Raw genomic sequence first — 13,013 nt, 5'->3', positions numbered from 1 at the left:
ACCTCCATTCCTTTGCCACCTGCTCCCCGACCCGTGCCCTTGCATCACAGCTCTGTGCCCCAGAGGCTCCCCACCAGCAAAGAGCTGGCACACACAGATGCCTGGGAATGGCCGATCACGAAGTGGCCCACACATCGTGCTGTGAGCAGCCCGGAGCCCACTCACCTCCAGCAGCTGCGCTGCACTGGGCCGTGTCTCTGGGTTCTTGTCTAGGGCCACTTTCAGGAAGTCCCGGAACTCCACGGACCTGCCAGGACCCATGGTGAGCTCAGAGCAGAGAAATCCCCGAGGACATCACAAATCACCCCCAACCTGAGAGTCCTGTGCTGCCCAGTCACGCCCCTGAGAGGACAAAGGGCAGGGGTGACAGAGTGTCACAGCCGTCCCAGGACACAGAGACTCGCCCAAAGCCACACGGTATGTTACCGCAGGCTGCACTTCCACCCTAGTCTCCGGCTTGCTCTTGTTTTGTTGTTGTTGTTGTTGTTGGCATTTTTCTTTTATTTGAAGGGCAGAGAGGAACAGAAGGAGAGATTTTGCACCTGCTGGGTTGTTCTCTAAACGGCCCAAACAACCAGGGTTGGGCTCAAGTCTGGGAACTCACTCAGGGTCTTTCATGTGAGCGGCAGGGACCAAGTGCTTGAGCCATCCCTGGCTGCCTCCCAGAGGCTGGGAACTGAGACTTGAGCGCAGGTCCTCTGCCATGGAAGCTGTCAGCCCCAAGCAGCACCCAGAACTCATCCCAGAGTTGGATGTGTTGGGCATCTGGTCTACCTTGTCAGGGACATAAGGGCAGGATGGCGTCGGGTGCAGTGAGTTAAGCTGTTGTCCCACAGGAGCGCCAGCTGGAGTCCCGGCTGTTCTACTTCCAATGCAGCTCGCTGCTAATAGGTCAGGGAAGGCATCAGAAGATGGTTTGAGTGCTTGGGCCTCTGCCACTCACTCACGTGGGAGACCCAGAAGCTCCTTGCTCCAGCCTGGCCCAGCCCCAGGCACTGCAGCCATTTGAGAAGTAAAAAAATCTCTCTCACTCCCTGTCACTCTGCCTTTCAAATAAATAAGCAGCATAGAGAACAAGACAGGCACACAGGGCTGAGGGAGCTCAGGAGGACCCTGAAGCAACTCCCCTACCACCATCCCACCATCTCCACCCCCTTCCACCTGCCCACCCCAGGCCTGCTGCAGGTGCCCTAGCTCCTTACCACTTAGAGGGCGTGAGCAGCGTGGGAGGGTCTGACTTGGCGATCTTGAGCAGGACCCGCATGGGGTTGAGTTCATGGTGTGGGGGCTCGATCTGAGCCATTTCAATCAGTGTGATGCCAAGTGACCAAATGTCGGCTTTGTAGTCGTACGGGGTGTCCTTCATGGTCTCACAAAGCACCACTTCGGGGGCCATCCTGAATCAACCAAGGGACAACAGAGGGCTCAGAACCAGGCCTCCAAAAGCGCTGCCCGGAGACTCAGGGTCGGGGTCACCAGCAGCAGCGCGGCCCATCTTCCTCAGGTCTTCCTGTCCTGCTCGCAGTTGCCGACCTCCACCACAAGATGGCAGCAGCCACCCAGCCCACCGTGTCCTGGCAAGGGGCGGGGGGCGTAGGGAGGGAAGGTGGGGCTGAGAGAAGTCAGAGGAGGGGGTGGGAGCGAAAAGGAAGTGATAGAGAACCAGTTAGGAGGAGCGAGCGAGCCAGGAGCCCAAACTGCACCAGGGCACATAACGCACGTGAAAAAACTGAGCACACACAGCGTGGTAGGAAGCAATCAGCAGGCAGACGGAGCAAGGCAGCCTGCTTTGTTTTTAAAGTTTTAGGAAAGAACAGGACAGACTAGGGAAATCTTAGGGGACTGTGGGAGGGGAGGACTTGAACTGCTCTTCACTCCAGCCTGGTGCTGAGCTCCCAGTGTACTGAATGAAACAGCCAAAGGCTCCAGAAAATGAGTACGATGGAAAAATATATATATATATGCACCCAAGGAGACCTGTCCGGCGCTTCCTCCCCATATCCCGCGCTTCGCTTGCTTTCTTGGGATGCTGCTTTGTATTCCGTCCCTGACCTCACGTGAGCAGCAAGGTGAGGTCCAGGCCAGGACAGGCCCACCCCTTGGCGGCAGGTGCCCCGCAGGCCCTGGCCTCAGCACCCCGAGGCCGCCCATGTGGCTTGAAGCTCGGTGCTTCCAGAAACGGTGTGACTCACCAGTAAGGCGTCCCGATGAAGGAATCTCGCTTCTGCAGAGTCTTCAGATTCTTGGCAGACACGCCAAAGTCAGCTGCAAGATGAACATCTCAGCTGGCGCACGGCGAGCATTCCACCACCCACGGCCCCGGGCGCAGGCTGTGACCGGGTCTGAGTGAGGCACATTCCTGCCGTGTCCCTTCAGGGGGCCAGAGGCCGGACACCCCAGCTGCAGCAGCAGGGGTGCCCCAAGACGGGCTGATGAGGACGCAGAGAGCCAAGCACCTCCGACCCAAATACAAGACACCTTTACAGTGTCTGCATCAGAGGCAGCTAACACAGGTAGGAATGAAACGGTTACTCTGGCACACTTCCAGTTCATGTGGTCTTTCCCATTCTTACTTGTTAACCTTTAGCATTTGTGTCAAATGAAGCCTGTGGATTTAAAACCCACTCTATTTGCTGGGGCCAGTGCTGTGGGAGAGTAAGCTAAGCCTCCACCTACGGCGCTCCCATCCCGTATGGGTGTCGTTCATATCCCGGCTGCTCCACTTCTGATCCAGCTCCCTGCTTATGGCCTGGGAAAGCAGTCGAAGACAGCCCAGGCCCTTGGGACCCTGCACCCGCATGGGAGACCTGGAAGAGGTTCCTGGTTCCCGGCATCGGATTGGCGTACACCGGTCCATTGCGGCTCTCTTGGGGAGTGAATCATCGGACGGAAGATATTCCTGTCTCTCCTCCTCTATGTATATCAGATTTTCCAATAAAAATAAATAAATCTTAAAAAAAAAAAAACAGAAATTATGTCTTTGCAAGAACTGATGAGCAGGGGGAAGAAGGGGTGTAGGCGAGCGGGGAGGGTGCTATCATCCGCTATGCTATCATGCCGGGCCCGGGAGTGTAGCTTCTTTAAAGCTTATTAATTCAGACCCAGTGCAGTGGCCTAGCAGCTAAGGTCCATGCCTTGAACGCCCCGGGATCCCACATGGGCGCCAGTTCTAATCCCGGAAGCCCCACTTCCCATCCAGTTCTCTGCTTGTGGCCTGGGAAAGCAGTCAAGGAAGGCCCAAGGCCTTGGGACCCTGCACCCATGTGGGAGACCCGGAAGAGGCTCCTGGCTTCAGATCTGCTTGGCTCCGGCCATTGTGGCCACTAGGGGGAGTGAATCATCAGACAGAAGATCTTCCTATGTCTCCTCCTCTCTGTATATCTGACTTTCCCATAAAAATAGATAAATCTTGAAAAATAAAAGAAAGAAAAAGAATCCTGCATTCTGGGGAAAAAAAGTCACAATTAATTGCTTAACTATCATTTTAAAATGTTCTTTAAAACACCTTTCTGTAGTTTTTATTGGAAAGGTTGATTTACAGAAAGAAGGAAAGGCAAAGAGATTGCCCACTGGCTGGTTCATTCCCCAAATGGCAGCAATGGCTGGAGCTGGGCCGATCTGAAGCCAGGAGCCAGGAGCCAGGAGCTTCTTCCAGGTCTCCCACATAAGTGCAGGGTCCCGAGGCTTTGGGCCATCCTCGACCGCTTTCCCAGGCCACAGGGAGCTGGATGACAAATGGAGCAGCTGGGATACAAATTGTGCCTATGTGGGATCCCAGCACTTGCAGGTGGAGGATCAGCCAACTGAGCCACCATATCAGCCTCTATTGAAAATTTTCTATGCACAATATATAATACATTCTGCTCCTCCCCCACCAAAAAAAGAGGTGTATTATACACACACAGAGCATGACAAATTCAGAAACTGGAGAGGTATGGTCTATGTAATGGAATATTCTATGATCACTCATGACAACTAAAGTGTTTTCCTTTAATTTACAATACTGGACTTACACAGCTGCCAGTTACTTGATCAAAGTTGGGGAGAGGGAACGCAACATTGAGCCCAGGGTCAGAGTCACACCCTCCCAAAGAAAGGGAAACCCAGGCCCTGGGCGGGGTCGGGGGAAATACACAGAATTGCTTCAATAGCTGTCTGCGGGCAGTGAGGCCATGCATGGGCCTTCCACCTGGTTGGATGTCATCACCCTGGAGCAATGCACACGTGGGGCCTCCAGAGTAGCCAGGTTCCTCTTTACACTCACACCCGGCCAAAGAAGGGGGGGCCAGCGCTGCGAAAGGAGAGTCGCTGCAGCCCCTGGGGACTCACAGCCACACCGGAGCGCCCCACTTCCCGCCAGGCTGAGCATCGCAGGGGTGAATCGGAGGAGGGCCTCGCTGCCCAGCCTAGCTCAGCTCTCTCCCCACAGGGTCACCCACTCCTACAGGTGCTCACTGGGCGCCCCTGGGAGGCCAGCCCGAGGCTGAGCAGATAATGCAGTGAAGGACCCAGCTCACGCACCTGCACCTCTCTGGGCGTAGGCGGGGAGACCAAGAGTCATCAGATCAATACCACCGTGTGTCCTGGAAAGTGACCCCTGGCCACAGGAGGGGGTGGGTGCACCTGAGGGCCCTCGGCAGGAACTAGGAGAGCATCCTCCCCCTTTCCAGGTGCAGGGATGACCTTGAAGCAGCCTCTCCCCGTCCTCCAGCCCCTGGGGGTGAGGAGGAATCTCCTAGCACAGGGCTCTGCACCAGCCCTGAGGGAGGACAGGCCAGGGCAGTCACTCTCCCCCCTCACCCTTGCCACCCGCAATACTGGGACATTTGGCATAGCTGTCCCATCTCCAAGCCTGGCTCAGGGCAGCTGCCCCAAGGTGGGGGTGTCATTGGTGCTGTAGGAGCCCAGCCCCCCAAGCACAGGCAGCCAGCAAACTGAGCTCCCCTCCCAGGAGTGGTCGGTGACCGAGGCTGTGTTGGGGGACTCTGGCCAGTGACAGGGGCCATTACCCCTACAGTGGTGCCAGCTACCGAGACAGCCAAGGTGGGAAACTAAAGACCACCGGCACTGGCGCTGGCACCGTATCTGCAGCAGGAAGCAGGCTAAGGAGAATGTGCAGTCACTGAGCAAACCAAAGCCTCCCGGGTCCTACAGGGCCTTCCACAATTTGTTTCCCATAGTTCCTGTTGGACATGATCTACCAGGCTGGAAAACATTCAACAACTTATAAGAAACAATTCTGCTAAAAACAAAACAAAAAGAAACAATTCTGCTTGCATTTGAGAAAGCAGCGCAAGGGTGGCTTGGGCCCCAGCTACACGTGGGGCAGAACTGAAAGAAGCTCCTGGCTCCTGGCTCCTGGCTTCAGCTTGGCCCAGCCCTGGCCATTGGGGCCCTCTGGGGAGTGGCCCAGCAAATAAAGAGACATATCTTTAAACACAATCACTACTACATGTCTTCGATAGAGCCTGTTGCTGTTAGGTCTTAAAAATTGAAGTACACAGAGCAAAGGCCCTTTGGTTTTTGTGGGTTTTTGTTTTGCCCAGGATGTGGTGAAAGAGACTTTGACACTTGGCTAGGGGGATTGTCAGGGGCACATCATGGGCAGGGCCCGTGTGCGGCAGCGATGAGCCAAGCCAGGCATCACACACACCTGGGGAAGGGGGGCGCTTCCTCTGAGAAGAGGAGAAAGGGAAAGTGGCTCAAAGGGGCAGCAGGTGTCCGTACCACCGCGTGATTTTAGGGGGTAGCAATGAGGATGCTGCCTGCACAGCATGGGGCTTCCCCAGGCCTGCGGAGGAAACAGGAACCTTGAGCCGGAGGAGTATTTGAGGACACACAGGAAACAGGTCGATGTTATTCAACTTCAAAAAAACACAAACCAGGCGTGGGCATCTGACCTAAATAGAAAAGCACCGGCCGGAGTGCCCAGCCCCCATGTCACAGTGCAGGTTCGATTCCCGGCTGCAGCTCCTACGACCAGCTTCCTGTTAACAGGGACCCTGGGAAGCAGCAGGTGAGTCCCTGCAGCTTGTGTGGGAGACCTGAGTGGACGTCCTGCTGCTCCCAGGTTTGGCCCAGCACAGCGCCACCTGCTGTGGCCTGAGGAGGGCGGGGAGTGGAGTGGTCGGTGGAAGGGACCTTGCTCTCCAGCCCACCCCTTTCCCTCTCCTAGTTAAATTTTAAAATTTTATTTTTTTTAAAAGACTCATTATTTTTATTGGAAAGGCGGATATATATAGAGGAGAGACAGAGAGGAAGATCTTCCATCCGATGATTCACTCCCCAAGTGAGCACAACGGCCGGTGCTGCACCGATCCGAAGCCAGGAACCTGGAACCTCCTCCAGGTCTCCCACAAGCGTGCAGGAACCCAAAGCATTGGGCCGTCCTCGACTGCTTTCCCAGGCCACAAGCAGGGAGCTGGATGGGAAGTGGAGCTGCCGGGATTAGAACCGGCGCCCATATAGGATCCCGGGGCGTTCAAGACGAGGACTTTAGCTGCTAGGCCACTGCGCCAGGCCCAAATTTAAAAAATTTAAAAGAGGCTGCTGTATTAAGTGAAAGCGGTCAGGTATAGCTTTCCAGAACATACATTCTCCATGAATATTTTAATGACCCTCTCTAAGCTTGATTTCAACAATATTTTGCACCAAAATAAACTTTTTGAAGTACTTTCTGAAGTACTCTTGTATTTATATGTAACCTACACACAGCCTTTAGTTTGCTCTACATCACGGTAGCTACAGTTTGCAATGCAAAGTCCATGCCAGGCCATTCGTTATTAAACTGCAATGTTTAACAAAGGAAGAAGTCTATTTTCTTTCCCCCAAATTGAGGGGCTCGCCATTTTGGGTTACAAACTCGCCTGCAACACCAACATCCGTGATCAGATCACTGGTTTACGTCCTAGCTGTTCCATTTCCATTCCAGCTCCCTGCTAAGGCACCTGGGGAAACAGCAGGGGACGGTCCCAATGCCTCGACCCTGGCCCCCACGGTGGGAGACCCCGATGGAGTTCCAGGCTCCCACCTCCGGCTTGGTCCAGCCCTGGTCATTGCAATGATTTGGGGGAGTGAATTGAATGGACGGAAGCTCCGTCCCTCTGCCTCCCTCTCTCTGCAACTGTGCCTTTCAAGTACATAAAAGTCTTACATAAATAATGAATGTCCATCTTCAGACCACAGAGCCTGCACTCACTCAGTAAGAATGTCCACTGTCTCAGGGCAATGCTCACACATTCTCTCTCTGCCCACGCAGCCCAGCTGCACAGCCACCCCAGAACTGGGAAGGGTGCTTTTCAGGGCAGCTATCCCATGGGTCTCCAAGAGAGCCAGCAATTCCAGACAAGGTCGATGTGTAACCCAAGGAAGCAGCAGAGTGTCCAGAAGCCTGAGTGTGTGTGTCTGAGGCCAGGACCTTGCAATCCTCACCCTCCCACTGGGCACCACTGTCCTCGGAGGAGGCTCCACCACTGTGCCCATTGCACAGATGGGACAACTGAGTCTGCAGACGCTCCAACCACTGCCTACAGAGCGAGTACTTGGCAGAACCAAGATCTGAACCTGGCTTATCTGGGTCCACTGCCCAGACGCTGGGCTCCGCTCATGTGGCTCTCACTCTACCAAGAGCGCAGACACTGCAGGGAAGCGATGCACGGGCCTCGCAGAAGAGCTGGTACACAATGCCCTTCTGGGTTGCACGGGCTGGGCAGGGGCAGGCGGGAGGCTGCAGGTCCCTGGAGGGTGGGAGGAGACAGCCAGAGGCCCAGGCCTCCTCAGTGGCAGCTGCCAGCCTGCAGGGTCTCAGCCCCAGCTGGCAGGAGGATTTTTCCAAGTCAAGACAGATGCAGTGGGTGTTCTCAGCAGGGCTCCTGGTACCAGGGTAACCGCTCACCCTCTTTCTGTCTCCTTAATTTGTGTTGGAGTTTTCTTAACAGAGTATGACAAATCATTTTTTTGTAAGCTTTGTAACTGTTTCATGTTTAAAAACACGATTTATGAGTCTGACGTCATGCCGTAATGGATTAAGCCACTTGTCCGCAAGGCTGGCATTCCATGAGTGTTGCTTGGTGTCCTGGCTGCTCCAATTGCATTCCACCTCCCTGCCAAGGCACCTGGGCAAGCAGTAGAAGATGACCCATGTGCTTGGGCCCTTGCACCCACAGTAGAGACCTGGAAGAAGCTCCCGGCTGCCAGCTTTGGACCAGCCCAGCTCTGGTTGTTGTGATCATTTGGGGAGTAAACCAGCAGATGGCCAATCTCTCTCTCTCTCCTTTTACTTTGTAACTCTACCTTTCAAATAAATCTTTCAAAATATAGTTCATTCGCCAAGCACCTGCAACAACCCGGGCTGGGCCAGGCTGAAGGTGGGAGTGGGAATGCAACTGAGCACTCCCACAGGATTGGCTGCCAGGACCCAAGGGCCAGCGACTGGCGCCCACACCACTGCCTCCCAGTGCACACATTCATAAGAACCAATCAGGAGCGGAGCCGGGCCTTGAACCCAGGCACTCAAAGGATGTAGGTCAAATGCCCCTATGTCACTTTTTTTTTTAAAGATTTATTTTATTTTTGTTGAAAAGTCAGATATACACAGTGGAAGATCTTCTGTCCTCTGATTTACTCCCCAAGTGGCCGCAATGGCCAGAGCTGAGCTGATCTGAAGCTAGGAGCCAAAAGCCAGGAGCCTCCTCTGGGTCTCCTATGGGAGTGCAGGGTCCCAAGGTGTTGGGCTGTCCTCGACTGCTTTCCTAGACCACAAACAGGAGACTGGATGGGAAGCGGGGCCAACCAGGACACAAACCAAGACCCATATGGGATCCCAGCACATGCAAGGTAACAGAACTTCAGCCAACAGCCTACTGTGCCAGGCCCTCCCCACCCCAACATCATTTTGAAACTGACACATCCACCTGTCTCTGACCCGACCCTCCGTAGTTTCCAACTGGGATTCCAGAGTCGGCTCATGGGATAGCACCCTCCAGATTAAGGACATGTGTGGGGGGCGAGGAGGGAGGATGAGGCCGCCCTGGGCCAGTCTCAGCCTGTACCCACTGGGCCCCACCCCATCCCGGTGCTGCTTGTCCGTTCTCCCCAGGCTCTCAGGCTGGTCCTGGTCCAGGTCTCCTCTGCTCTGCCTCCTTCATCGGACGCATTCATGGCATGCATGTGTCCTCTGGATTTCCAGGAGCCCACAAGGCTCCCCCTCACCAGGCAATTCCCTGACTCAGCCTCTACCTGGCTGCTGTGGAATCAGGAAGACTCCCTCTCCTCCCCTTGCTCAAGACAGGTTCAAAGCATCTCATTCCTCACTGGGCCTCAGGGTCCTCTCTGCAAAGTGGGCACAGCCCTTCCCCCTGGGGTGCCCCGGGATGCTGATGAAATGAGATGACCCCCCCCCCAGGTGCTTCCTAGACTTGGAAGATGGTGTGTGTGGGTGTTTGCAAATGATTGCTCTCCCTGCCTTCCTGGGCCACCCACCTGCCAGCCCAAACAACATCTGAGTGCCCCAAATGCATCCTCGGAACCCGCAGCCCCTAGGCCCGATGGGGAACCACATCACCCATCTCTGTATACTCTACCCCAGCACCTGCGGCCCTCCAAGGCAGGCAGGGCTGTGCTAGGCCTGCCTCCACCCAGCAGGGGGCAGTAGTACCTGCACCCACTGGACCACATCTCCCTGGGAGGGGCAGAGCGCCCCAGGATTGAGCCCCATGAGGTCACACTGAACACACAAGGACAGCACTCCATCCATGGCCCAGGGCAGGAGGGGGAGTTCCCAGCCATGCCCCCGGCAGCCCCGCCTTACCTAGCCTGATATCCCCCTCCAGGGTCATGAGCACGTTGCCAGCCTTCAGGTCACGGTGGATAATCCTCTTGCTATGCAGGAAGTTGAGGGCTTCCAGCATTTGGCGGCACACGACCTGGATCTGGGGCTCGGTGAGGGGTCTGTCCAGCTCTGCAAGCAGACACAGGTGTCAGCAAGGCAGCCAGCGCCCACCGCAGGCCTCCGCCAAGCACAGGAGATAAACACACAGCCTCTGCCCTTGCAAGGAGGTACTCGGCACGGGTCCCAGGTTCACTCGGCCCATTTGGTCCTCACTCCATCCCGTGCAGCAGCCAGTCTTCTCCCCACAGAGCAGGGGAGGATAGAAAATAACTTGAGCATCAAGCCAGAATCTCGATTCAGCACAAGCCGGTGGAGGGGTGGGAATGGCTGTGCCAGCAGGTATGGGGCCCTGGAGCCGCTCTCTGCTGCAGGGAGGAGACTCCCAGGGCAAGGGGTGGCATCTGCTCAGCCAGCACCTGGCAAGGGCTAGGCAGGTGTTCCGTAGCAACACTGAAGCTGCCATCCACATCACGAGGCCCACCCTCATGACCTCCTCAAAGGCCCCATCCCCAGGGGCGGGGATGAGGGTGCTGGGGTACAGGTGTCTAGAAGACTAGAATGGGTAAGGATGCTCTCTCCCGGGGGAATCTCAAGGGGGCACAGATGTCTGGGAAGGGAATCAATGGGGCAAGGGCATTGCAGGTCAAGATCAGCAGAAGCAAAGAGGCTGACATGAGCTGTGCTGGAGGACATGTGCAAAGGCTGGGGGTGATGGCTTGGCAGGTGGGACTGCTGGGTCCCAGACCAGGAGATCAATCCTTTGCTGCAGCTCCCAACCCCAGCTTCCTGCCACCGCAGACCCCCTGGGAGGCAGCCATGATGGTTCAAGTGGTCCTGCCACTCACTTAGGAGACTGGAGTTTCAGGCTCTTGCGTTTGACCTGGCCCACGCCATGGCCACTGCAAGCATCTGGGAGTGAGCCAGTGGATGGCAGGTCTCTCTGCCCCAAGGATAAAGGATGAAAGGAAGGGAAATAGCATAGAAAAAGGAAACAGCCTGTGTGCAGAGGACCCCAGCGTGGCTGGAGGGGAAGGATTGGGAGTCCGGCGTGGGTGGAAACAGCCCAGGAGCAGGGCCTGAAGCACATGGGGCAGCCAGGGCTGAGACCTGATGGCAGACAGCCCCGGCCTGGGCAATGGAGGGAGGTGTTTGCAGGGGCTCCAGTGCAGGAGGTCGGCAGGGGTTCTGGATGGGAGAAGGAGATCCTATTTAGGTCGATGGATCAGGATGGCAAGAGTGACGGAACATGGGACAGAGTGGGAGGCAGTGGGAGGGATGGAGAAGATTCGAGAATGAGATCCTTGTACCTCTGTCCTAAATGACTGTCCTGGGGATGTTATCCGCTGCTGCTACCACAGACCCGTGACAGCCCACCTCCCAGACTGGTCACCCAACACATCACTCTGAGGCCTCTGTCGGGTTGAACCTGCACAGCTGTGGCTGTTTCTAGTGGTGGCCTGTGGCCAAGAATCTGCAAGGTCTCAAGGCTCCCTGTCAGGTCCCTGGGGAGCAGTCAAAGCAAGGACACAGCGGCCAGGGCTGCGGGCACCACTGCCTTGTCCTGGGAAGCCAGGCTGTAGAGCAAGGTGCCCGGACTGCTCCTCCCCATCCGTGCAGCCTACTCCTAGCCTCTGGCTAGCTGTGGGCTTCCTGCCTGACAACTCACTCCAGCTCCTGAGTATACTCTTTTGCTGACTGGCTAGCGCTCTCTGCCCAGGCTCCACAGACATGAGCCATGGGATGGGCACCGTGGTCATCAGGTTAAGCTGCCACGTGGGACACCAGCACCACTTCTCAGAGCGATAGAAGTTGCGGCTACTCCAGTTGCCGTCCAACTTCTGGCTGATGTGGCTGGGAAAGCGGCAAAGGATGGCCCCGGTGTTTGGGGCTCTGCCATCCATGTAGGAGTTCTAGGCTCCTGGCTTCAGTTTGGCACAGTGCTGGCTTTTGTGGCCATTTGGGGAGTGAATTAGTAGATGGAAAACCTCTATGTGTGCATGTCATTGTGCCTTTCAAATAAATAATCAGATCTTTAGAGAGTATGTCTTATCTTGTTCCTTATAAACCATTTGTGTCAGCTGCTCCTTTAGACAACAGATTGCGGATGGAAGCAACAGGGACCACTTTTCAAGTCTCCCTTGGGTGCCCCATGTTCACCTGCTCAGGGTGCCACATCCATCTAACACCGAGAAAGCTCGAGAGGCAAGAGACAGTTCAAGGTCACGTGGCTTCTGGAACAGGAAATACTGGTCTTTCCATCTCTGACCCCATCGTTGGAGATGTGGGAAGAGGCCATGGGCTTCCTGGCGTGGGGGAATGAAGGGCCCCAGCCCTGGGGACAGTCGCACAGGAGGTAGACAGAAGACGGCAGCTAGGTCCTCCTGTTGCTGGCCAAGCCACAACGCTCAGCACACTCACCCAGCATGATGGCGTCCACGGCTCCCCCGGGACAGAACTCGATCATGATCTGCAGAGAACACAGGCCAAGCAACAGTAAGCAGGGCGCCATGCCCCTCGAGACGGGAGACCTCCCAGCACCCCACTGTCCTCCCCCAATGAGGGCCCACCCCGGCCCTGTCCCCCTCCCCAGGTCACTCCAGTTTGTCCACTCTCCCTCCGCCAGTTGGCGGCCCCCACCCTTGCAGGAGGCCCCATCACTTAGAGCAGTGGGGCCGCCTGGGGCTCCCGTCTTCAGTAAATGATAAACTATCAACCAAGTGGCAGCAGACAGCCTTGGGCCCCCGCCTGCCAGCCCTGCTCCCTGATCCCCACCTGCCAGCTATCCTGTTTCCTGCGCTTCACTGGCCAGAGCCTCAGGGGACACCTTTCCTCAGGCACAAGCTGACCAAGTCTTCCCACTGCCCCTGCACCTGTCCCCTGCCCCTCCACCTATCCAAGCTGGGAGCCCTGCGAATCCGCAATGTCAGGATCTGGAATCAACTCAGAGGGACAGAAAAGGGGACGGCATTGACCAAAGCCACACAGATGGTTCAGTGGCAGGATCCTGCGTGCAAAACAGGTTTCCCACCCCAACTCGTTAATCCATTCACTCCTCCATTCATTCATTTATCACACACCTTCTATGTTCTGACTGGGTAGCAGGCCCTGGGAGATCAACTCAAGC

The 13,013-nt window shown here is 55.9% G+C and overlaps 1 protein-coding gene across 1 annotated transcript in view; it reads right to left on the bottom strand.

Moving 5' to 3' along the window:
- STK10 (serine/threonine kinase 10) overlaps nucleotides 1-13,013 on the bottom strand; it is an 81,127-nt gene that overhangs the window by 26,183 nt on the left and 41,931 nt on the right. The window contains exons 3-7 of the mRNA XM_058677863.1: nucleotides 12,308-12,356; nucleotides 9,809-9,958; nucleotides 2,193-2,265; nucleotides 1,203-1,397; nucleotides 166-247 (exon numbers count right to left, since the gene is read on the bottom strand). Of these exons, the coding sequence (XP_058533846.1) occupies nucleotides 166-247; nucleotides 1,203-1,397; nucleotides 2,193-2,265; nucleotides 9,809-9,958; nucleotides 12,308-12,356 (549 nt within the window). The remainder of the gene's footprint in view (nucleotides 1-165; nucleotides 248-1,202; nucleotides 1,398-2,192; nucleotides 2,266-9,808; nucleotides 9,959-12,307; nucleotides 12,357-13,013) is intronic.

Source organism: Ochotona princeps, chromosome 19, assembly GCF_030435755.1.
Source record: "Ochotona princeps isolate mOchPri1 chromosome 19, mOchPri1.hap1, whole genome shotgun sequence".
Classification (NCBI taxonomy): domain Eukaryota; kingdom Metazoa; phylum Chordata; class Mammalia; order Lagomorpha; family Ochotonidae; genus Ochotona; species Ochotona princeps.
Note: the sequence above shows the minus strand (reverse complement) of the source record. Positions and strands in the feature narration are given on the sequence as shown.